The 26,093-nt window shown below is 34.9% G+C and overlaps 2 protein-coding genes across 3 annotated transcripts; one reads left to right on the top strand and one right to left on the bottom strand.

Moving 5' to 3' along the window:
* The first annotated feature begins 5,231 nt into the window (after positions 1–5,231).
* On the top strand, positions 5,232–8,199 carry LOC115961885 (UPF0481 protein At3g47200-like). Its single transcript, XM_031080787.1, has 2 exons — positions 5,232–5,249; positions 6,766–8,199. The coding sequence occupies exons 1-2, from the start codon at positions 5,232–5,234 to the stop codon at positions 8,197–8,199; spliced, it is 1,452 nt and encodes a 483-aa protein (XP_030936647.1).
* A 4,526-nt stretch (positions 8,200–12,725) lies between these two features.
* On the bottom strand, positions 12,726–23,786 carry LOC115959411 (protein FAR1-RELATED SEQUENCE 5-like). 2 transcript variants are annotated; one of them, XM_031077779.1, is made up of 3 exons: positions 23,655–23,775; positions 22,569–23,020; positions 12,726–13,030 (listed from the first exon to the last, which is right to left on the bottom strand). In XM_031077779.1, coding segments are annotated over exons 1-3 (654 nt in total). In that variant the 5' UTR covers positions 23,656–23,775; the 3' UTR covers positions 12,726–12,829. The 2 variants fall into 2 exon arrangements, 1 of the variants encoding a protein (XP_030933639.1); XR_004084865.1 differs by lacking the exon at positions 12,726–13,030 and having other exon boundaries at positions 22,929–23,059; positions 23,655–23,786.
* Positions 23,787–26,093: the final 2,307 nt, after the last annotated feature.

The raw sequence follows: 26,093 nt of genomic DNA, 5'->3' as shown, positions 1-26,093 counted from the left end.
TATATGGGTTAAATTTTATTCTTTATATTAATAATAATTCAATAAGTTATGTGATAAATTAGTAAGTGGATAAAAAATAGTAAAAAGTTAAAAAAGTGAAAGAATATAATAGATTTAGATTTTTACGTGTGTTAGGTTAGAATGATTTAAAAAGTGAAGCTATAAAGAAAACGAGAGGGTAAAAATTGTAAATTGTATAAGTTTATATTTACAACTCTATTACATTAAAATTAAAAAAAAAATTTAATACTTTATAAAGTAATTTTTTTAATTACTACAAATTTACAAACTAATACAATTAATAAAATATCAGGCAAAAGAAAAATAAATAAATAAAACTACCGTTTGATATGAAAAAAAATAAAAAATAAAAATCAAAACAAAACAATTAAACAACCAACGGGTAAATGAGTAATTTTCCCTTTATCCTGAGCCAATCTAGTTTTCCATATATGATATATCTATCCATAGGATTGTTGATTGATTTGTGGGTTTAGGAAAACCACACCAAATTCTTTCTCCTTTTTCCCCCAACCAAACAATCCAAACAAATGTTTTCTCTCCTATTTTCCATCACCCTTTTCTATCCTTCCTCAAATCAACCCAACGGAAGCTTTCACTTGTTTCTGGTCCTCTGGTTACTGTCACCCACTCAGACTTTTAGTCAATGAGTCTTAATATTTTACTTTATATTTTAGACTAGGGAATAGGACAACACAAGCCAGTCACGCAATCACATAAATGCCGCTACAATCTTTTGCCAAGACATACAGAAGATACTGTTTTTGTTTTTTTTTTCAGCGCATGCGTGTGGGACTCCCACGTTAGCGAGACAATAGGCGCGTACAGGGTCCGGCTCCCCTCCCGTTTGAAACCCTCCCGTTTTCTCCATTTTTTATTTTGATGAATGACACATGGCAAAGAAGTAATCTAACGATTAGAAAAACGCCAACACAACCTCTCAATTTTTCTAATCTTCTTTCCCTCACCTCTCCTCTTCTCATTGCAAATTACCGCATCACCTGAGCATGAAAGGCCCATCAATGGAAGCTTTATTCAACACAAGATTCCAAAGGAAATCAAATCCAGCAAATCAGATCCAATACCTCTCTTCTCTAGATCTTTTACCCAGAAAGACAAGAATTAAAAAAAGTAAAAAACCAACTCAAGAATTAGAAAAATGCCAACTCAATTTTTCTCATCTTAATTTCATTCTTTGGCTGTCCTCTTCTCTTTACAACATTACCGACGTCACTGGGCAACTGCAAACGCAACCCACACTGCAAGCTATGATTCAAAACCAGATTTCAAAGCAAATCAAACTGTGGCTCGTCGGTGTGGATGGGTCTGCAGTTGGAGATAGGAGACATCAAAATCCTAATTGGGATTGTTTGCCGTTGGAGGTTGGGCATAGTGCTTCTGCTATGTAGTAATATTCCCTCTTTTGTGATCCATATTATGTCTATATGATTCAAATAAATTGATAATGGTAATGTCTTCGGATTTTTATATTGTTATATTTAACAATGATTTTCGCGGCTGTTTTTTTTTTTTTTTTTCTTTTTAATTCTTGTCTTTCTGGGTAAACATCTAGAGAAGAGAGGTACTGGATTTGATTTCCTTTGGAATCCTGTGTTGAATAAAGTTTCCATTGATGGGTCTCTCATGCTCAGGTGATGACGGTAATTTGCAGAGAGAAGAGGAGAGGTGATGGAAAGAAGATTAGAAAAATAGAGAGATTGAGTTGGTGTTTTTCTAATCGTTAGATTACTTCTTTGCCACGTGTCCTTCATCAAAATAAAAAAATGGAGAAAACAGGAGGGTTTCAAACGGGAGGGGAGCCGGACCCGGCGCGTACATACCTTTCTCTTTAAATAAAAATAAAATAAAAAGTACGAAGATCCCAATGAATCCTTTGGCCCGACTTTGTTGCTGTTCTAGTTCTTGCATTGCTGCAAATTCCAGCTGTCCACCATGAGAGTGAACGAACTCAAATTTTAATGTTTGTCCTGTTGTGTGGTCCCCTAAACAGAGAACAAAAGTTTTTTAAAAATCTGGAAAGTGTAGACTACGGCTTTGCATCCTATAATAGCGATAGGCTTCTTCAAAGCCAGATCTAAGAGCATTCAGATTTAATACTACTTAAATCAAGTTTTTTTTCTTTTTTTTTTTTTAATGCAAAGCCACATCAGTGACTTTCACTTTCGCACAAATTATATGAAACTTGATTTTAATGATATCTAGTTCTTCGTGGAACTCGATTTTACTAAAATCGAATTTAAAAATATGGGCAGATTGTTAAATAGTTTCAAAAGAATGATATATTGCTACATAGTTTTTAAATTAGGGATAAATATTCATTTTGGTCCTTGAAAATCAAGACTTTAGTGCATTTCAAGTATGTGTTAAGGTTAGAGATAGACCTAGGTGAGGGTCCGGGCCCTCCTTGGGTCCAATTTTTTATATTTTATTTTTGTAGTTGAGCCCCATTCAAAAACCATTGGCCCTCCTTCCCCCCATCAGCCTAACTAACATAACTCAAATAGGCAGATAGCAACTATCCAACCCAAAAACTTAACAAAAATAACAAAAATATTCACAATGATGATTGTATTTTAGAAAAAAAAAAAAAAAAACTATTTTACCACTAAAGAACCAAAAAATCATGTGTTATTGAAAAAGCTAAATTTAAATTTTTTACAACTACAGTAAACTGGTATAAATATCAGTTAACTATAGTAAATTGTTAAAAATAAAAATACAATATTTTATTAAGATTATATATCTTTTTTCAATTAAAAAACTCAAATTTTCTTTCTTCATTTATAATTTTAATGAGTTGTTTACATTATTTTAAATGAAATGACTAAAAAAAAAATAGAACATTTGATATTGGGTATATATTGCAAAGTGAGGTAGAAAAATAGATGAAGTAACTTTTTAAGATGTTAAAAGCTAAAATTTTTAGCACCACCACTGTAAATGCTCTAACTTAAAAAAAAAAAAAAATTCCTTATTAGCCTAGTATTAAAAAAAAAAACAAAATATTGTTTTTTTTGTCTTTATTAGAAGATGATTATCCAAAATGGGTATGTGTGATTATTCATTTTTGTTTTTGAAACAACGCCAACATCCTCCAAAATTACATCCAAAAGATTCAGAGGAGCAGCCACGTTTGGTTCCACTTTTTGAGCCTAAAAAGGGCGTTTTCAAAAAAGCCCAACTAATTTTTGCGTTTATTAAGCTCAAAACGCAACTTTTTTATAAAAGTTGCGTTTTGAACTTTTATAAAAACTGAGGAAAACGCGGAAGGAAATCAAAATGCGCATAGCGCGTTTTGTATATTACCGTTGCAATAACCAAAAAGACCGAAATACCCAGCACTTTCTCTCACGCCCCTCATCTCTCATCTCTGCTCTCCCTTCGCATTTGACGCCTCCATCTCTTCTCTCTGCCTTGCTCTGCCCTCTCCGTAAGTCTCTCTACTCTCTGTCTTTTTTCTTTGTCTTCCTTTTCTTCTTCCGCTTCGTCTTCCTCTTCTTCTTCTTCTTTCTTTCTTTCTTTCTTTCTCTCCGTAAGTCTTTCCGTAGTTTTGGATTGTGGTTTGTTTTATGGGTAATGATTTTCTGTGTGTTCTTTGGGTTGATTTCTCATGGGTATGGTTTGTTTTGATTTGGACCGAACCTGGGTTGATTCTCATGGGTCTGATTTGGGTTGTTTTGGCTTCGATTTCTCTGTTCTTTGGTTGATTTCTCATGGATCTGGGTTTGATTTCTCTGTTCTTTGGTTGATTTCTCACTTTTGGTGTGTGGGTTTTGATTTCTCAGGTACCAAAAACACTGATCTGCTACCAAAAACCAGGTACCAACACTGATCTGAATTTTTTTTTTTTTTACCGAGTGTGGGAAAAAAAATTTCGGATCTTGCTATGAATGGGTATTGTTCCTTTACTTGTTTTGTTATTTTTTTTTGCTGATTGGAATATATAATGAAGTGTTTAGTTAGTAAAAATATATAATGAAGTGTTTAACACTGATCTGAATTTTTTTTTTTTTTTTACCGAGTGTGCTATTTTAATATATAATGAAGTGTTTAATGAGTATAGTTTGTGAATCTGAAATAGCCGAGATTAATCTTAGCTAGCTTCTAGCATGTGTAATTTGACTTCTTGTTATACACTAATGAGCTTAATAAGTACCATCTTCAATCTTCAGTGTATGTCTGCTAGGCTTGCATACTACAATAAAGGGGATTAGAGTCTCTTTATGATCTAAGACGCAATTAGAGAGGATAAGCTATTATGCTTAACTACGAGTAGATTTTACTATGTTATTGACATGGTAATTGGATTAGATACAAATAACTGACTAAGGAACTTTGTAATGATTGGAACTTTGTCAAGTGTTTTACTGTATTTATTAAACAGATTGGAACTTCGATTATGATATTGACTTAGTTGGGTGGTAGTTTTTATTCTTTGGATGATGATATTGTAGACATTTGTAATGTATTGGTTTGGGCATAACAATCATTACTATTATATTTGTCTATTTGACTATGGTTATAGTTTTTTAGTTTGGAGATTTTTTATTGTGGTATTGTGTATTTTATCATCTTTTTTACATTTTTGTGTTGTACAATTTAAACTTAGATTATTGATATGTATTTTATATGTTTTTACATTTTTATGTAGTACAATTTAAACTTAGATTATTGGTGTATATTTTATCATCTTTTTACATTTTTATTTTGTGCTTCATGTTGATGGAAATTATTTAGATTTAATTAATATTATTATTATTATTATTGTTTAGTAAGTATATGAAATAGATGATTTAATAAGTATGAAATAAACTCACATCCACAAAAAAAAAAAAAAAAAGTTTGAAATAAATTCCCTTATATATACATTGTCCTTTTTGGTCATTTATCCCTCAAAAAGCCACTTTTATCAGCTTTTGCCAAACACTCAGCTTTTTCATTATGCACTTTTTAACAGTTGTTACCAAACACTCAGCTTTTTGAAACTCCACTTTTTCATTATGCACTTTTTCAAAAAACTGAACCAAACTCACCAGCATTGCCTCTTTCTATGTAGTTAATAAATGGTATCTTACAATCTCAAAAGCCCTCTCTCATATTTTTCTTTTTCTTTTCCCACAAATCGCATCTCGGTCCAGCAGGACTGGCACTCCTATCGCGCCTTTGACTGCTAGTGCTACACAAACAGCATGGAAAGTATAACTGAGGTATGCTTTCATAATATAATATTTCCTCGTTAAGTTCCAATTGTCTATCTATCTATTTATTTAATTTCTTGTTATTTATCTTGCTGAAAATCATCTCTTTTTATACTAATTAAATCTTTCCATACAACAATTATTTGCTAAATTTTCTATCCTTTTTTTTTTTATTAACAGACAACATGTCTTATCTTTGAATAATAATAATAACTAGCCTTTAAGTACACATGTTGTGCGTGTTACTCTCTTTTTATTTTTATTTTTTATATTTTAGGACAAAACTTTTCACCAAAATTCTAGAGAAGTGATGAATATTTAAAAAGTTAATAAAAAAATATTTTCCTAAAAAAGAGACGGTGTAAAGTAAAATAAAATTAGAGCAAATCAATGGAGTTCTATGAAGAACCTGGAAAAGAGAGATAAAAGTTATGAAAAGGCAATAAATAATAGGAGATTAAATCAAACATGAGATTGGTTCAACCAAAAGAAAAAATACAATGAAAAATACAAAGCATAATTAAAACAATATCAAAGCAAATGTACCTTTCTCAATGAAGAGATGGTGATGAATTAGAAAAAGAACATGAGGAAATCAAGTCTTTGTGCAAAGAAAGTAAAAGCTGAAACGTGAAATATATACAAATAAAGCAAGGTATTTAAAGCTCGTAGTAGCTGATAGCCATTTTATTTTATTTTATTTTTTTTTGGGATTAGATGGGGGAGTATGAAATTTGAATTCAAATAAAATAGGTGATCATATGTATGTATGCTAGATAATGGGGCATTTAGTGTTGTACATAGGTAAAAAGGTGGACGGATTTTTGGTGGTTTTTTTTTTCCCCCAAAAATAACAATGATACACTGGTGGGTAAGTTTAAAAACTAGTAGATTAAGAGGAAGTTTATTTTGTTTATTTTTTGTAAAAGAAATTAGGGAGCCGTTTATTTATTTTTAACTTGTGTCTTTGTTTAAGTTTTTCTTTTTTTGAAAAATTCCTCCTTTTTGTTTAGATGAGAGATTAAAAACTTGAATTCAATGAAAAGGTGATTAATATATCAAAAAGTACCTTCTTTTACCTACTAAAATGAAACAATTCAATCCGGCTATTTAATTACTCTACGTCTCTATCAATTATCAAACTACAGTGAAATCATCTATTAAAAAAAATTAAATTAAATTATTTAAGTACCAAAATTATTTGTTCAATTAATTATTGTTTAAAAAGAAGCCATTTTAAAATTCTTCATTCAAAATTACCTTTGTCATCCAGTTAAAATATTTGCAAATCTTTTATGTAATCAGCTTTACAGGACAATGAAGGAGGACGATTAAATTTATTTATTTATTATAAAAATTTATAAACATTAAATATAAAATGATCATTATTCTTGTAACAGCAGTGCATTTTAACATATTAAAAGATTGTGCCATAGAATGAACTTTGAAGTCAAATTATAGTGTATTGTACTTCACACTGTTCCTCACCTAGCGTTTTTAATCCTAGTGGCTCTTATCTTGATAGGTAGGAGAGTCTTCAACTGCAACTGGAATTGGAAATCCGGTAAGGTCAAGAATATTAGGAGATTCGAAGCAGCAATTCTTAATTGGGGGTTTGATGAATGTTCCAGATCACCTTCGCAAAGTGGATGAGCAAGCCTTCACTCCTCTGCTTATTTCAATTGGCCCTATTCACCACTCCAATGTAAAATTACAAAACATGAAAAAGTGTAAAGCACAGTTTTCTAAGTGTTTCATTCAACGGGCTAATACAACCTCGGAGCTTTTAGAAGGCATAATAAGAGTGAAGGAAGAAGAAATTCGCTCTTACTATGCAGAGACTATTGTGTCCAGCATAAGCAGCAATGATTTTGTGACAATGATCGTGGAGGATGGGATGTTCATTCTTGAGTACTTCTTGAGACAATCTAACCCACATTTGGAAGAGAATGATGCTAATGCTATGATAGCGCAATGGATGCGTCCAATTTTGAAATTTGACTTGGTATTACTTGAAAATCAGCTTCCCTTTTTTGTTTTAGAGACGCTGTTCAAGCAAGCAAACTTTCCGGCTGAATTAGGGTTAAAACCCCTTTCTTTAAGGGAACTTGCTTTTAAATTCTTTGAATGTTACAACTTTCAAATGATGGACTTGGAGGAATTCAATGCGGACATAGAACACTTCACAGATCTGGTTAGATTGTTTTATCTAAAAGCAAGTGAAAGATTACCGGATAGAAAAGTTGGAGGGGTTAAACTGTCATACTCTGCAACCCAGCTGCATGAGGCAGGAGTCAAGTTGAAGGGAGTCAAGTTTATTGAGACGATTGGATATTTTGCTGACAGTAGGTTTGGTAGGGATGGTAGGAATGTGAGACATGTTGGATTGCGTAGATGGTTTCTTGACCTAAGGTTCCTGCCGCGAGGGGTAGTTTACTGGTTGAGGCGAGATGTGATGCGGAAAATTAGACCTCCTAGATGCTTTCTTGAGATAAGGTTCAACAATGGAGTGTTGGAAATCCCCTGCATTACGTTAAATGATGAGAGAATCCGTCTTATTCGAAACATTATTGCATTAGAGCAATCCCTTTATGCAGGGCACGCATATGTTACGGATTTCTTTGTCATCTTGGATTTCCTTATCGATAATTCCAAAGATGTAGACTTACTTTGTGATAAGGGAATCCTTGTTAATTACCTTGGTGACAGCAACGCAATGGCATTAGCTATCAACAGTCTTAACACCAAAATCTTATGGGATTTTATGAACCCTAAATACTCGGAAATATGTGAAGGTTTGAATGCATTCTATAAGAAACATTGGCATAGATGGAGGGCAACGTTATGGCGTCAATATTTTAGCACTCCTTGGAGAGCTGCTTCTACCAGTGCTGCTATTATCCTTCTTGTGCTCACGGCCATACAAACTATATGCGCTCTAAAGTCCACTAACTGGTGACAGATATGCAGCAGTTTTGTTGATCACTTTAGCCTTTGTTATCTGTTAATTATCTTTTGTTTTCAGTTGTTACACTTCTGAATAAGGGTTTATCCTTATCATTAAGAAGTATTTTTGAGTGTGTTAGTGTTGGATTTGGATCAGATAAGAATAGTGCTTATGATCTATATCCGTTTAATTAGCCTTTGAGTGTTGTAATTCTATTTAAGACTACATGTTTTTCAATAATAATTTTATCTGAAAATTTATCAGAAACTTTAATTGTTATTTGGGAGTTCTGGTTTTTATCAGATATTCAAATTGGTTGCAGGGAGAAAGGACAAAATTGTGACTGGTTTCTTGTCATTTTCACGTGGACTAATCTTTCTTTTTTTTCACTAATCACAATCAATCACAGAGAATTACGGTAAAAGTTGTGTATTTTTTTGTAGTACTAGAATTTTTGTTTTCTATTTCCTATTGAAGTACAGAGGAAAATACATCACTGATGAAAATATCTGAAGTGGAAAGTAAGGAATTTTATGAGAATTTTTATTCTAAGGTCTACATTTGCATTAGCAAGTCAAAAACAAATATCATGCATTAGGTCCTCTAAATAAATAAAAAATACTATAAAATATTTATTATGCATTAGGCAGATAAATAAATAAGCATGTTATATTTTGTACAGATTCTGGGAAATTTTGATTTGTACATCATGCACCATGTATGCCAAGAAAACCGTGGCTGATTTGTACATTTCCAAATTTTAATTTTTGATTACAAGTTATTGAGTAGGCAATAGTTTCTCATCAAAAAAAAAAAAAAAAAAAAAAGAGAGTAGGCAATAGCATTTTATGGTCATCACTAATTTTGGAAGTTCAAATATTTGATTTGCCACTGCAATTCAAATACTCCGATGAGGCTCACCTAAATTAAGAATTGATTTTCAAAACTCAGCTGCTTTCTTAGCAAAGATTCTCCATACACAATATAACTCTAGAACGTCCAAGTTCGACATAATAGCTTATCGGCAAGCTATTTAGCCTTATTAATTGCATGAATGGAGAGGGGAAGCATTTTAAAGAGAAACCTTTTCCTCTAGCTATTATCCTTATTTCTATGCTACTAAAGAAGCATCCGAAACACTTTTTTTGTTACTTGTTAGGACGATAATTGTAATTATAAAAATAGTCACCAAAATATGACTTTTATAAAATAAAAATTTTTGAAAAAAAAAATCAAATAGAAATGAAAATCCTTGTCTCTAATTTATTGATTCCTACATATTATTATGTTGTTATTTGGATGGTCATAAAATGGCGTAACCTTAAATTAAGATAGATTTATGTCAACGGGTGTCCTTGTACACTCATTAAGGAGGCTTCAAAAAGTTCTTACCTGTATTTGGAAAATAGCAAAAACTAATAAAAACAAAGAATCAATTATATTATAAAATTCATTCTTAGTGGGTACCCCTCCTATCTTTTTTGTTCATTATTATTATTTTTTTTAAAAAGACCTATTAACAGAAACCATAAGACAATTTTTTTTTTTTTTTAAAAAGACCAATTTTCTTTTTTCTTTTTTAAAAACACCTAAGACAAACTAGCGTTGCCACCAACTAATGTACTGTGAGCTTATTTACTTCTATTTTTTATTTTTTTGCGAGATAAAAATTGACTATCAAATAAAATGCGTAACATGCTTACCATATTTTCTATCAAAGTCCCCAATGCTTAAAGGAACTTCTTTTTAGAATGTGGTTCCTTTAGCTAGGTCCTGGTCAAGTCTTAATTGTTAGTAATACTGTAATTGCAATTCCCTTCGAATGTTTTCTAAAAAAATGGGATTAATTATGACTCATTGATACATCATTCAATTTCTCACTGCCCATTATACTTCTTCACTCTCTTAGAGTAACAAGAAGAATTTTTTCTTTAGCTGGTTTATTACAACTAAAACAAGACTGTTTCATTCAGCTAGTAACAAGTGTTCAGCAATATATCGGAAGAAAATTAGGAGAGTTTTATGGTCTGCTACTGACAAGAAGAAGAAGTATTGTTCTTAGTCTTGAAGAAGATCTTAATACTACACTTAGAAGATCTAAAAATTGGAGATGGGAAAAGCACTTCTTTGTGGTATGATATTTGACACCCTTTCAAATTTTGTGTCTTGATTCAAAGAAGATTCTTGCATGATGCTCCAACCAGTTAGTTGCCACAATCGTCAAACTAATTTGGAGTTATCCAGGTGGTGGCTTTTTTGAGTTTGCATCTTCTTCTTTTTTCTTTTTCTTTTTTGCTGAATGGAAAATTTTTATTAAGGAGAGAGTTGAGAAACAACACCAACATCTTCCAAAAGTACATCCAAAAGATTCAGAGGAGCTGAGCTTGGGCCAAAGAAACCAAAAATGCTATTCAGCAAATACCAGTGGGCCAATATATAGGCAGCCCTGTTAGCAACTCTTGGGACCCAATCAAAAGAGATAGGTCTATTGTAATTACAGTTTACTAAACTTTTGATTCAGCTATAATGCTTACAATTCTCCCAAGGAACAATGACACGTGAAGATAGCCCTAGAAGGCTTGAATACAAGTTTTGCAATCACCCTCTATGCATACCGTGACCAGGTTGCAATGCATAGCCATGTAAACTGCATTTTCAAATCGCCTCTACTTCTGCTTGGACAGGGACATTGCGATTCACAGCTTGAGTAAGGTCCAACTCAACTATTTACTTTGTTTTGATAATGGTGGTCATGGCTAAAAGTTGGTATTTATAAATCTTCTACTAGGATAATGCAAATGCAATCAGTTAGTCAGAATGTTATCAATTAAAGGGTAAAGCATTATTTATTCATTTCCTTTAAAAATATCATAGATTCTAGTATGTTTGGAACGAAAGAAAACAAATGAGACAAGACGAGAGTGAAGAATGGCCAGAATATATTAATCCGGAGTTACCCTTAAAATATTAAGCGCAGATTTGTAGGTATAAACCCTAGTAAGCATCCAAAGTTATGCATTTGGTGTAATACAATCTGAAATTTTCCCTGTAGAAACTGGATTCCTCTATTGTTTCTTTAATGTGCTTTTGGTGGTGATTAGAGTGCCTTCAAATGCAGATTTTTACTGAAAGTATATTTGTTTATTTGCTGAAAGTTTATTAAAAAATAATTATACCTGGAAAAAGTGAGGCATTAAAAAGTTATACATAAACAAATAAACTGAAAAGTTACTTTCAAAAAAATGAAAAAGACAAAGAAAAGTGGCGATGCCAAACAAAGTTTATTTGCTGCTTAATACTCCACAAGTAGAACTCACACAGTATCAGTTGAATCAATAGTTCACATCATCCTCTCTTTTTTTTCTTTTTTTCTTTTTTCTTTTTTTATGATGTAAAGTACCAGCCAGCCATTTAGATTCTTAATATTATTATCAAGCATCTACTAATGGCCAATTTGCTAATCAAAGTTTTTCTGCTATGCCATGAATTGGAAGAGCAAGCACCCAACTGCAAAGTGCAAAGTTTATTGAAGGCCCCACATTCAGCAAGGATGGTTGGTTGAAACTTGAATATACATATTTTGTAAAAATACCGCTGCTAAGGGCCTGAAATTGTATTGGTTATTTATATATGGCTGGTTTTACTATTTGGAGTCATAATGTGCCATTTCAGTTTTTACTCAATGGTAAATACAATAAATCAGGTACAAATTCATAGATTTGAATCAAAATGACTAAGAAACCCCGATAAAAAAAATTTTAAAAAAAAAAAAATGATGAAGGTTTCATTTTCAGTAGCCATGCCACAAATCAAGCTAAACACAATTTCAGTCAAAGCACCAAGAATACATTTGTGGATTCAAAATCGAATTGTATATATTGATGCGTAACCTTACTAGCATATCAGAAAGATAAATAACAATACTATATAATTGGAAGATTAACAAGATTTTAGTACCTAAGGTTTGGATCAACAAGTATTACCTTTTAGGCAAAACTCGTTTGTGAGTCAGACTTCCAATCCCCAACAATATGAACACAATAGAATTCAACAAAGAGAATGAAAATGCAGCTTAAAATGGAAATTTTCAAATTGAAGTTCTGGCTCTAACTTCATCTTCATGTTTGATGTCCTGTAAATTTTTTGGCTCTCTTTTTGCAGGGATCATAAAGTGGAACAAGAAATTCAATAGGTGCTCACAATCCTACACCTAACTAGTTTGCATGCCTAGTAGATTGCTTAGGTTCAAATCCTGCCTGTTAAACCTAAACCAAAAACAAAAGAGTAATGCTATAAACACAATATCTTTCACAACTGCTAAGTTAGTAAGTTGTTATTGATTCTCATATCGACCCACCACTAACACCATTTTAGTGTCTACCATTATTAACTTGCCATCCCAACAGTTGTGGAAATGTTACAACTAGATTTATTAAAAACAAAAAACAAAAAACCAGCACCAACTCGCTAAACACCTCACCAAATTTTATTTGTCTTATTTATTATACAATAAGAGGAGTTCAACCTACAATGCCAGACTAAAAAGAAAAACCTACAACTAAAATTTATATCTTGAAAATAAATGATACATAATCAAAGAAATTGTACAGAAACAAATCAAATTGAACATCTACTGCAGCCACTAGCTATGTGAAAGGGCTAACCTCTTTGATTCAATTTCCCTCACACTTTGAACCATGTCATCAATGTTTCTAGATAGGTGATGCGAATGGTCCTCCATATCTCTTAGAACCATATCAAGTTGTTCTTGAAAAGCTGCAGATCGCTTTCGCTCTCGCTGTAACTCAGCAGTCAATTCTCGAATTTTTTCATCTTTTTCATCCTGAAAGAAATATCAACACCAAAAACATATTGATGGTAAAATGTAAAGAAACTTTTCTCCAACAAAAACATAATGTATTTTTTATGGCTCGAACAATCAAATTATCAAATCAAAGAGAGCATAAAAATTAAGGTACCCATTTCAAGGTCAGAATTCATTTGCTGGAGAGAGAGAGAGAGCAACGATATTAATATTTTTGTTCTTCAATTATCTATTAGGAAAAATTATCAGGAAAAATATCCAACATAATTGTCAAAGACAACAATTTTTATGAAGATAGTTGATTAAAAGATTCAAAGCACTAAATTTTCTTACGTGTAAGGGGACTTGGAAAAGATAATGCCACCAATTTTCCCACTCTTCTATTCATATAGTGGTTAAGCTAAATGATTGACTGCTATAAAAAATCATCTCATTGTTCAAGTGTCATCTAGTGAATTAGAGAAGCCAGGGTCTGCAGGACTTCGCTAACCTTTTTCACAAAACAAATTAATATCTCAAGAGTGAGCTACGGCTTTTCCAAGCTTTCAGAATCTACAAATTTGAAATCATTGACTTCCAGCCATTCTCAGTGTTGTTAAAAGTTCCAGGTGCATTTAAATGCAAATGCCTCCTAAAGCCTAGACAGAAAATGCAAAGTGCAGGGGCATGCCTGATTCAATTGAAGTGCACATTCTTTAAAATATAATCTAAAGTCTGGAGAAATATTCATAACATTTAATTTCAAAGATAAAATAGCAATATATTTTGGGTAATAATACCAAAAAAATCCCTTGAGGCTTGCCAGTAAATCACTTAAAAAAATTATCTGCTAATCGACAACCTTTTATTTTCTTCTATATCTTATCCTGTAGGTTTTGATGTATATAATAAGAAATATTTTTGTTTGTAGTTAGCACAGCCTAAGAATAGTGTTCTTTATAATCCAATAGCTAATTTTATGATCTAACAGTTAATTGTAATTGATTCATATACTTTGAAAGTTTGAACTTTCCCAGCGCACCTTACGTGCTTCATTCAGGTAACAAAAGTGCTTCACTCCTAGAGCTTCATCCTCTGCACACTTGCACCTAGGTGCTTTTAACAACATTGACCATTCCTTAGAGAATATTACAAGAATATATGCCTTCTTTTCTTCAAGCATCTAGAACTTTGAGCATCTTATTCAGTAGATGACTAATTAATACTCATTCAAAGATATCATTATCTTTTATAGAAATCTAAACATAAACAGCATTAATACTGCTTCAAAAAGGCCTTAATTAAAGAAAATAATAGTTTGGTAATCAGAAATTTTTTCATTTTAACAATGTTAAAGATTTCAAGATGTACAGAAACTCAGTGTGTCTTTCCCAGATTTATGGTTTCCTGTACTGAAGTTTTAGTATAGGTGATTTGTTACACTCAACAACTTTCTAGTTGCATTGAACCATGGGTGGCTCTCTCTTTTTCTTCGTTGAGTCAAAATCTTTTGAATTTTCTGTTGAAGAAGGGGGTTCTTTTTTCTTATTGCGTATCTTTGAGAGAAGTAGAGATTCTCTCTGATCAGTGTTCTTGGGCAAAGAGAGTGCTAAGAGATTGTTCTCTTTAATGGAGAATTTTATTTACTCTAAGTCCCCTGGACACTATGCTCGTACTGTTAGAGAGGGAGAGATGGTGTTTATTCTTCAATCAGGCTCCAATGCTCATGGTTCTTTTCTTATGATTTCTGAACTTTTACATGGTAGTCAGAAAGGTTTCTTAGTAATCCCGGAAGGAAGAATGGGCAATGGTTGGAGAGGTTTTGTTGGGCATTTGAAGAAGGTTTTAGCTCCGGGGAATCTTGCCATTAATCTGCCCCCTAAACTCCTACCTGGGTCTGAACTTCAAGCCTCCAAATCCTTTGCAGCAGCGGTGGTGCAAGGCCGTCGGAGTGAACCCAAAACTCACAGGTTGGCAGCGGAGGAGCTTCCTCAGACCCAGGATTCTCGCGACAAAGTAAATCCTGGGCATTTATTGTTGGACTCTCGAAATCCTAACTTAGCAATTCTGGGTTCTCAGGCCCAGGATTCTCGCGAGAGCTTCCTTGGGAAGGAGAAAACTCTGATCAGGACGAAACTCCCTCCTGTCTCCTCTGATGGGACTGAAGGTGAGGTGCAATTAGATATTTATTTTAGACTGGTTCGTGGGCCTCTTGGTACGTGGGAGATCAGTTGGTCCAATGTCACTGAGGTGGACTCCTCACTTAGCCAACCCTCTAACCCAAAACCCACTGATCCCTTTAAGCCCAAACTTCCTACAGTTGGCCGAAACTCAACCCCTAAGCCTTTTCAAGCCTCAAACCCAAAGCCAAAGCCCATCTCAAACCCAAAGCCTAAGCCTTTCTCAAACCCAAAGCCCACTCAAACCAGAGCTTTCGGGTGGCCTAATTCTAAACCCAAAGCCCTTCCAACCTCTAACCCAAAGCCCAATATTAAACCCACCTATATATGGAAGCCCAAACCCCACCGGACCTCTTTGACTCAATACCAGATTCATCCTTACTCCTCGCAAGTCCCTCCCACTCTCCCTTTCTCTCCATCACCTTCATTTACGGGTAGCGAGATGTCCGATGCGGTGCTGCCTCTGACCCACATGGATCCGACAGGCACCGACAAGCTTCTCTCAGTTCTTGACAGCTCCGACGCCTCCGTCACAGAGTCTTTGGCCTCCGATGCTTCCTTAAATGATTCCTGGTGCTCCGATGATGATGTGGATTTGCAACGTAACATCCAACAGATCATTCATCAGCACACAGACGATGTCATCAGGAAATGGGGGAATTCCGAGCAATGGGTTCTCGAATTACGAGATGGGAAGAGGGTGGCAGTTCCGATTCATATTTCTTTGCCTCCGGGAGATGACGTTGTTGGAGTGGACAACTCAAACCATTTAGCGATAGTTCCGGCAAAGGATTCGGAATCTAAGGAGCTCAATTCTGAGTCGGAAAAAGGGATTGATGTTATTGTGGAGGATTGGTCTTCAGATTTTTCCTCCGAGAATGCCTCTCAGTTCACTGATTCTTCGCCACCCCTCAATGTCGATCCTCTGGCTTTCTCTTTACCAGGGGTGCCACGGATGTTTCTGATCAGCCAGCAACTCTGGTAGTAGAGACTTTGCTGGGTAAGGGCAGTTACTCGGAATGATTTCAGGATAAATTCCGTGGCTTTGATGATTTTCTTGGGACTTCCCTTAAAGGTTTAGAAGAGCCAGCAACCAAATTCTTGTTGGCTGTTGAAACTGAGATACAGCAGAGGGACTTTAAGGATAAAACTGACAAAGCCGAGAAGAGCTCAGGGAGGAAAGGAATAAGGGAATTAAGGGGCTTATTCAGCTCTGTCAATTATGGTTCCGCGTCTTCAAGACGCTCTAGTCATGGTAAGGATAGGGCTCATATTGTTTCCCAATGAATCTGAAGATTATATCTTGGAATGTTAGAGGTTTGAATGACAAAGTTAAACAGCTCAAGATTCGCAATTTTATACGCTCTTGGAGGGCTGATATTGTTTGTTTGCAAGAGACAAAACTGGAATGGGTTACTAGAGGCCTAGTTAGAAGCATTTGGAGTTGTCCCTTCATTGATTGGTTATATTTAGGCTCTGAGGGTGCTTCCGGTGGTATCCTTCTCATGTGGGATAGAAGGGTGGTGGAAAAGTTAGAGGAAGCAGTGGGGAATTTTTCGATTTCATGTAAGTTCAAAAATGTCTATGATCATTTTGAGTGGGCCTTCTCTGGTATCTATGGTCCAAATTTAAACAGGAATCGTCATCTTATGTGGGAAGAGCTGGCAGGCTTGATCAGTTGGTGGAATTTGCCTTGGTGTTTGGGAGGTGATTTTAATGTCATCCGCTTTCCTTCAGAGAGATTAGGGGCAGGAAGATTCTCTCGCTGCATGTATGACTTCTCGGATTTTATTGCTCTTCATGGGCTTATGGATATTCCTTTAGAGGGAGGTCTCTTCTCTTGGTCTAACTCCACCTCAGCCTCTAGAATTGATCTGTTTCTCTTCTCTCCGGCTCTAGTAGATCACTTCACTCACTTCTCCCAAAAAAGGCTTCCTAGAGTGTTATCCGATCACTTCCCTATTCTTTTGGAGAGTGGGAGTCATCGAAGAGGGCGAATCCCTTTTCGTTTTGAGAATATGTGGTTGAAAGCGGAAGGGTTCTTAGATAAGGTGAAGTCCTGGTGGGAGAATTACCATTTTCAAGGGACCCTAGTTACATTCTTGCCAAGAAGTTGAATGCTCTAAAATCGGACCTAAAGAAGTGGAACGAGTCCGATTTCGGCAATATCACAGTAAAGAAGCAGCTGCTATGGAGTAAGTTGAATGCTTTAGATGTAAAAGAGGACTTTCAACCCTTATCTGAAGAGGAAAAATTGGATCAAGCTTCCTTTCGCGCCGATCTTGAGAAGGCTGCCTTGCTTGAGGAGATTAGTTGGAGGCAAAAGTCCAAAGTGTTATTTTTAAAGGAGGGCGATTCCAATACGAGATTTTTTCATATAATGGCTAATTCTAATAGAAGAAATAATTGTATTGAAACCCTTATGATTGATGGGGCTGTGACTACCAACCAGGATAGGATTGTTGACCATGTTGAACAATTCTTTATAAACCTATACTCTGAGCAGCAAGTGCAGCACCCTTTTCCGGATGTATTGGATTTCCCATGTATTTCTGGGGACAATGTGGATTGGTTAGAAAAACCTTTCGAGGAATCTGAGGTTTTAGAAGTCATCAAGGAGTTCAATGGGGATAAATCTCCTGGGCCTGACGGTTTTTCGATGGCTTTCTTTCAAGCTTGCTGGGGGATTCTCAAAACAGACATCATGGCTGTGTTCTATCACTTCCATGTCACTGGCCAGTTTGAAAATAGCTTGAATGCAACCTTCATTGCTCTCATTCCTAAAAAAGCCGCAGCTGTGGAAATAAAAGACTTTCGGCCCATTAGCCTTGTTGGGGGAGTTTATAAAATTCTTGCTAAAGTTTTGGCTTCTCGTCTTCGCGTGGTTTTAGGCGAGATCATCTCTGCTCCTCAGAATGCCTTTATTCTTAATAGGAAAATTCTCGACTCTGTTCTTATTGCTAATGAATATCTTGATAGTAGATTGAAGTCTGGTCAACCAGGGTTGTTATGTAAACTGGACATTGAGAAAGCCTTCGATCATGTGAACTGGAGTTTTCTTACTCTCTTGCTTGAGCGTTGTGGTTTTCCTGATAAGTGGAGGCGATGGATCTCTTTTTGTTTATCTACTGTTTGTTTTTCTATCCTTATTAATGGTACTCCCCATGGATTCTTTGGAAGTTCTAGGGGGTTGCGGCAAGGTGATCCTTTGTCCCCCTTATTATTTGTTCAAGCTATGGAGGCAGTCAATAGATTGTTGGATGAGGCTGTTCATGAAGGTCACTTGTCAGGTTTTAATGCAGGTGCTTCTGCTGGTAGATCTTTGATGGTTTCTCATCTCCTTTTCGCTGATGATACTCTAATTTTTTGTGATGCTAATATTGATCAAATGCTGATTCTCCGTATGGTGCTCATTTGGTTTGAGGCTGTGTCTGGTCTGAAGGTCAATTTGGGTAAGTCTGAGCTGGTGGCTGTGGGGGCTGTTCATAACATGGATCTTTTGGTGGCTATCTTAGGCTGCAAACAAGGGTCTCTCCCAGTGAAATATTTGGGTCTTCCTTTGGGGGCAAAATTCAAAGACAAGTCTATTTGGAATCCAATTCTTGAGAAGATGGAAAGAAAATTAACAGGCTGGAAAAAATTATATTTATCTAAGTGAGGTAGAGTCACTTTAATTAAAAGCACTCTCTCTAACCTTTCTACTTATTTTCTCTCTTTATTCCCTATTCCTGCCTCTGTGGCCAACCGTATTGCTAGACTTCAACGGGACTTCCTGTGGGGTGGCCTAGGAGATGAGCCCAAATTTCATTTGGTTGATTGGTCCACGGTGTGTACCCCACTTTCTTCAGGTGGTTTAGGGATTAGGAACCTGAGAACTTTCAACATAGCTCTTTTAGGGAAATGGCTTTAGAGATTCGGGCAAGAAAGGGATGCTCTCTGGCGTCAAGTGATAGAGGTAAAGTATGGTTGTGATTGGGGTGGTTGGTGTTCTAGCTCTTCCTCTAGTCCTTATGGTGTCAGTTTGTGGAAAAATATTAGCAGGGGGTGGCACTCTTTATCTCGGTTTATTATGTATGATATTGGAGATGGTTCAAAAGTGCAGTTTTGGCTAGATCGTTGGTGTGGGACTTCCTCTCTCGCTGTCCGCTATCCCGATTTATATAGGATTAGCTGTAGCAAAGAGGCAAGTGTGGCGGATCTTATGAGATTCTCCAATGGAGTCCTCCATTGGGAGATTCAGTTTTGTAGGGAGGTGCATAATCGTGAATTCGAAGCTTTCAGGAGCTTCATCAACTCCATTTATAGCACTCCTGTAAGGGGAATCGAGGAGGATAAGAGATTTTGGCTGCCTTGTAAGAGTAAGGGGTTCACGGTTAGTGCTTACTACCATCTTCTTGTTAGCCATAGTGAGCATATTTTCCCTTGGAAAAGTATTTGGAAGCAGAAGATCCCCTCTAGAGTGGCTTTTTTTGCCTGGACCGTAGCCTTGGGGAAATGTTTGACTATTGACAATCTAAGGAAAAGAAAGGTTTGCATTTTGGATTGGTGTTATATGTGCAAGTGTAGTAGTGAAAGTGTTGACCATCTTTTCCTTCATTGCCCGGTTGCTTCGGAGTTATGGGATATGGTTTTTGGTTTATTTGGAGTGTGTTGGGTCATGCCTTCGTCTGTTGTTGGACTCTTTGCTTGCTGGCAAGGTCACTTTGGTCGCCACCGCAATGGAGTTATTTGGAAGGTCGTTCCTCTTTTTTTGATGTGGTGTATTTGGAAGGAGAGGAATAGTAGATGCTTTGAAGACTTTGAGAGTGCTATGCCTGACCTCAAGCTTCTTTTCATTCGAACCTTACTTGAATGGTTCTCTGTGTGGAGAAACCATCCTTTTTCTATTTTGGATTTACTTGACTTTTGTAATTTTCGTTCTTGACTTGTTCCCCCCTGTATACTCCCTGTGTGCTTGGGTGTATCATTTTTTATTATCTATGAATTCTTATTACTTATCAAAAAAAAAAAGGCCTCAAATGAAGATGATTTATGAACAAAAGAGGTTCCATAGTGCAGACACCAAATATTATGCTGATTTAAACCAAATTTGTGCTTATTTGAAATTTGAATGATTTTGATTTTATTTTGATTGAGGATTTTATGGGATTGTATTCATGGCATGATTATAATGTTCCTTGTTGATATAAGCTTGAAAACCCTATTAAAAGAGGTTCCAGTAAATGTTTGGGAAGTTGAATTTTGAATAATGCAATGGATAAAAAATACTCAGTTGAGTTTCCTCTAGCTTGGTGGTGATTCCAAGCAGTCCTAGGTAGTTAAAGCCTAGAGTTTGTGCCCATTTCCCTTGTTTCCCTTTAATTTCTATTTGTGTATCTACCAGTGCTGCATCAGATTTAGTATCAGAGCAAACCTCAATCCATCACAATTTTGCTTTTCCACACCAATATCCAAGACACCATCACTGGCACCAACAATATTAACCAATTCGCATCCATACCCACAAACCTGAACTCACCCAATCTGCCCAAATCCAACCACCCACAGTGATCAAAACACCACAAAGTCTCATCCCACAGTCAGCCAACACCTAAATCTATGACTCAAATTGCACAAAATCCACAGTTATCACCTTGCTCCAACCCATCACTAGAGCTCAACCTCCATCAAGAACCCATCCTGCCACCATCTATGAAATCCATAGCCCAAGCCCCTGCCATGAGCCCCACCATTGCCATCAAACCCATCATTCCCCTGTTGGCTCTTGGAAACTCCATTCACCACTCGTGAACTTCAACCTTGGAGCCAAGGGTGACCCAAAAAAAAAAAAAAAAAAAACAAAGCATGATTTGTACCCAAAGGCCCAATGTCCACAAGCCTTCAAATCAACCCATTTGAAAGGTAAACAACACTCAAGCCCAGCCCAAATCAGTCCCCCAATAAACCTGACACATTAAATGCCCAACCCATTACCCTAACCTAACCCATTTTTAAAAGAAGAAGAAGAAGAAGAAGAAATAAAACCCAAATCATTACTTATGCGTAAGCCTGCGCCCTCCTTAACTCCATCCAATGACCTTGCGGTTGGATGGTGGAGGATTGCTCTCAACACTAATTGACACTAGGGTACTACCTATAGCTATACTCCAAAAGACCAAGTCTCTCCCACCTAGGGGAATTGATGCGGGTACTAGACATTATGCTGATTTGAACCAAATTTTCTCTCATTTATACTCCAAACATAAGCAGTATATTGACACTGCAAAATCTCTCCACAAATTTTTACCTTAACAAAAAGTGAAAATTTATTATTTTAGAGACCAACTACCATTAACATATCCTTCCATGTCACAAGTAGCATCATCCAATAATAAAGATACATGACAAGGGTTTGATGCTTATTGCAGAAAGGATAACCTTTGTAAGCACATATAATTAAACAAATTCATCTTATTAACCTTATTATCTACCAACATAATTGCATCTTGTAACTAAAACCAATTTGCCAACAAGTAAAAGCTTCAAATCATCTAAACCTAACTTCAGGTTCTATTGCATGACTACAGGACATACATTATTTATGCATTCTAAGAGGGAAATATTATGAAAGCATCAGAATAACTGTTAGGAGGAAGATCACAACATTTTTTAACTTTTGGAAATAGGGAAAGATTAGTTAGCTAGCAAGATTTAGTTACAACGGAGGGGGGATTTGAACCATAGATGTCATGGACACACCAAGAGGTGCCTAGTAATTGAGCTACAACGCTTTTGGCTAACAACATAAACTAGAATAAAATTTAACCTTATTAAGAACTAAAAAATTTGGTACTCAACTAACATAAAGCTACCTCCATGATCTGTTTGATAACCAAGTCATAACAACTTGAAATTTTCTATGATGCTACTGTAACAGTATAAGAATATAATGGTTTAAAATCACATTATACTAGTAGATAGTGCAGATACGCTTTTTGGTTGGCGGAATTGGTTTGGAAAGCACTCTTCTAGCATTTGGAATTTAGCTCCGTTGTGCCTAATGTGGTGTATTCGGAGGGAGCGAAATTGGCGAACTTTTGAGGACATGGGCAAATCCGATGACCAGTTGCTTGCTTCTTTTAGTGGTTCTCTTTTTTATTGGTCTAGGGCTTGGGAACTCACCTCTAGTGATTCTCTCCCTTTGTTCCTTAGTTCTCTCCTTTGTAATTAGTTTTTTGTTTTTTTTTTCTGTCTGTTTGTTTCTTTTTCTGTACTCTTTGTTCTGCCTTATGTTTTTTCATGAGGTAGCTTCTTGAATATACATCTTTCTTACTTATCAAAAAAAAAAGATAATGCAATTTTTATAAAAGAAAAGAACATATTGGCAACTTTCTTATAGAAGTTAATTGAGCACTCACGGGTGTTTGCGATAGAAGCACACTTCGTCTACCGTTAGCAGGTGTAACTACCAATGGATGATTATGCTCCTTTACAAATCTTGTAACAACCCATTTCCCAGTTTTCTCTTTCTTCACCACTATCATTGCCTTACAACCTTCCCTTGTGATCGCCCGAGGTTTCCTATTTTCACTTCTTTTGGGCCTCAACTTACGAAAACCCTCTTTATTACACACAAGTCGACGCCAAACAACTTTCCCATCACGCATTGATCTCCGAAATGCATCAACGCGCATGATGAACCCCATGCGAGTGGCATATGCATCATAGAACACCTTGGCAGCCTCCTCAGAATCAAAATCCATACCCACATACGGCTCCATATCTGAACTCCCTTCAGTTGAAACCAAATCCTTCCCATTAGAACTCTCTATCATATCCCCATCCTCACCCGAAGAATGGTGTTCATCCACTGCCAGAAAACCATTTTGCACCCCTCATAACAACCAATCTCAAAAAAAAAAAAGTAAAATAAAACAAAATAAAATCATGTCAAGGCCATCCCCACTCAACAACAAGTTCATCTATTCAAAAATCAATGATATACAAACAGATACCCAAGATAAATGTCTACAAAATATCAATTAACCAGATTTTGGATGATGGGTACAAAAATTTACAGCATATCTATGAAACTAACCCAAAAACCAGTCTTGACCCACATAATATAACAAGCTAAAACTAGGATTGCAAATGAGTAAAAACAAAACAAAACAAATTCAACAACAAGCTCTTCTATTCAAAAACAAATGTTATACAAAAAAGTGACTGCAGAAACTCAATTATGCAGATTTTGGATAATGGGTATTACGATTTTATAGCATATCTATGAAGCTAACCCAAAAACCAGTACTAACCCACATAATATGATATCAAATTAAAACTGGGTTTGACATTGAAAACAATTTTCCGGACTTAGAATTTGATTTCCCAAAATTTTCGGGGTAAGCAAACAGAAACAACTAAGTTTGCAAAATCCTCAAAATATATATATCAAATTGAAATGACATGCGAAAAAGAAAAAAAGAAGAGTGAGTGATTCTTACTTGAATCAGAGATCTAAATCCCAAAAGCAAACAGCTAGGGAGGAAGATTCTTCGGAACGCAGAGTTCAGTTCAGACTTCAGTGTGCGTGGTCTACTACTCTTATGTCCTGCCACGTCAGCATCCGTTTTGGTTTGCTTGCTTATTTATTTTTATTTTTTAAATAGAGCTAATTATTTTCTTGAAATAGGTTTGTTTGCTTATTTTTTTTATAGTTTAATAGCCTTAATTAGTTGAAATCTTTCAGTCAAAAAATTAGTTGAAAATGGAAATCTTGAACTTTTTTTTTCTTTCTTTAACAGGATATGTAAGCTTAATTGGTAGGTTGTAAGTTTGTTTCGATATTGTACTAAAGGAGTTTAAGTTTGTTCACAACTCTTAATTAGGGATGTCCATGGGTGAAGCTGAGTTAGTTTTGGACTCGACTTGGCACTTGACACGATTACCTTAGTGAAGGATGAGATCCGCCATCAATCAAATGGATTAGTTTGGTCAGATTTTCAAGTGGGCAACCTAACACTCGACCTGTTTGAGGTTGTTTCGAACCATTGAACTTATCACTCTTCTATCAACTTTTTGAGTGATTAAATTTATTTGACTAACGTTTGCCCCCCTCTTAAGGTAATTAAGTGAGACTCTCCCTTCTTGAACCAAGTGTTCGTTAATACCAAATCATATGTTGTTGCAAAAGATGAGAGTTACGGTTATTAATGATTAGCATAAAATTTAGTCACTTTATTATGAATAGATCAATACAAATATTCTAACCTTTCTTAATGGAAGCTATTTTCTTTATAGTTCTAGTTTGCCTACAAGTAGCACAGAATAGGTGTCCCTTGTTTTAATTAATAAAATAAAATAATCTTGTTTTTAAACAATAGACTTTGAGATAATTCATCTTTCTAGTAAGAAGTGCGTTTGTGCTAAAACTGTAAAACTGAAAACGATAATAGATCAAATTCTTGTTTTTTTCAATATTGAACCTAACCTCTAACCTATTATGATTATTTGGTTCATACAATTGTACATAAAACTCAAAATCAAAACAATTTTAGTTCATACAAATCTCTCTCTCTCTCTCTCTCTCTCTCTCTCTCAGGCCACCAAAAAAAAGAAAAAAAGTTATAATATATTTTAGTCCACATAACTATGTAAGTTTTGTGGGTAACACTTAATCTAGGGTTTTGCATATAAAATAAAATCACCTATGGTATTTGTTTTATGTTAAAACAACATGTAAATATGTTAGTATATAAGCAACTCACTATTTGTTTTCACAAATGTTTAATGTTTTACCCATGACCACTAGGGATTAAGTGTTAGGCTCCGAACTTTAGAGGGATTCCACATAAGGAATTTGTGCATTTTGATTAGAAATTGTGTGGTTTCTTTTTGTCAAGATCCATTAAGTTTGAGCTATTAAAGTACCCCAAAACTATAATTTATAGTAAAAGTAAAAATTTAAAAAAAAAAATTCTATCTTTTTAGAATATTCAACATTTTATAGTTAACGTATATTGGTAAAAGGATCACATTGTCAATGATTTTAAATAGACTCGATAAGCAGGTCGGATCGGATAAGTTCGAGTTTGATCTAGTTGAGTATAATTTTGAAACATATCAAACTAAATTGGGTTGCAAAATCTGTGACTCTTACTCTCTCTTTGTTGGGTTAGGTCAATTTGGTATGACCAACATTTTCTTCAAATGAGGATTTTTTTTTTTAAATGGAACTTAAGTATATAATTTTTGTCTTCCTTTCAATGTAAATAAGAGAATAAAAAATGAAAACACTTAAAAATAAAAGTTAAATAGTACCTAAATTCTTATGTTTTAGTGTCCAAGATTCACTAGTTTAAAGAATGAAATAAATTTAAATCATCTACAAAAAATAATTAAATATATAAAGCATTAAGAATAAAAAATATCATGATAGGCAACAAAAAGTAATTAATTAATATGGAAATCTATAAATAAACTTATGAAAACTACTTAATCTACTCAATGTTAATATTAGATCCAGAGCTCTAAATATTAATATTTAGGGATTGCATCTCAAGTTGTGAGCAATTGTGTTAGTATTTTAATAAATAGTATAGAAATTTTATATAAGGTTTAGTATACAATGAAAATGGTTTAACAATAGAGAGATAAAATTTTAGATTCTATAACTATGGTTTTTCTGTGATGGATTAAGTATTACTCTCAAATCCATATAATTAATTTCCAGTGAGATCAAAGTTGGAATAAACAAATTCAAACAAGCAGGGATATCTCAATGTCAAACATGCAAATACAATAACTAAATAATCTAGTAATAGCAATAAGCCAACAACCTAGGGTAAAAATTACAAATACAAAATTATGAAATTATGTGAGAAATACTATAGGAAGTACTTGCCAAATTCATCAATTGCCGATTAAAGAAAGATAGCACATAG

This window comes from Quercus lobata, chromosome 9 (assembly GCF_001633185.2).
Source record: "Quercus lobata isolate SW786 chromosome 9, ValleyOak3.0 Primary Assembly, whole genome shotgun sequence".
NCBI classification, from domain to species: Eukaryota; Viridiplantae; Streptophyta; class Magnoliopsida; order Fagales; family Fagaceae; genus Quercus; species Quercus lobata.
Note: the sequence above shows the minus strand (reverse complement) of the source record. Positions and strands in the feature narration are given on the sequence as shown.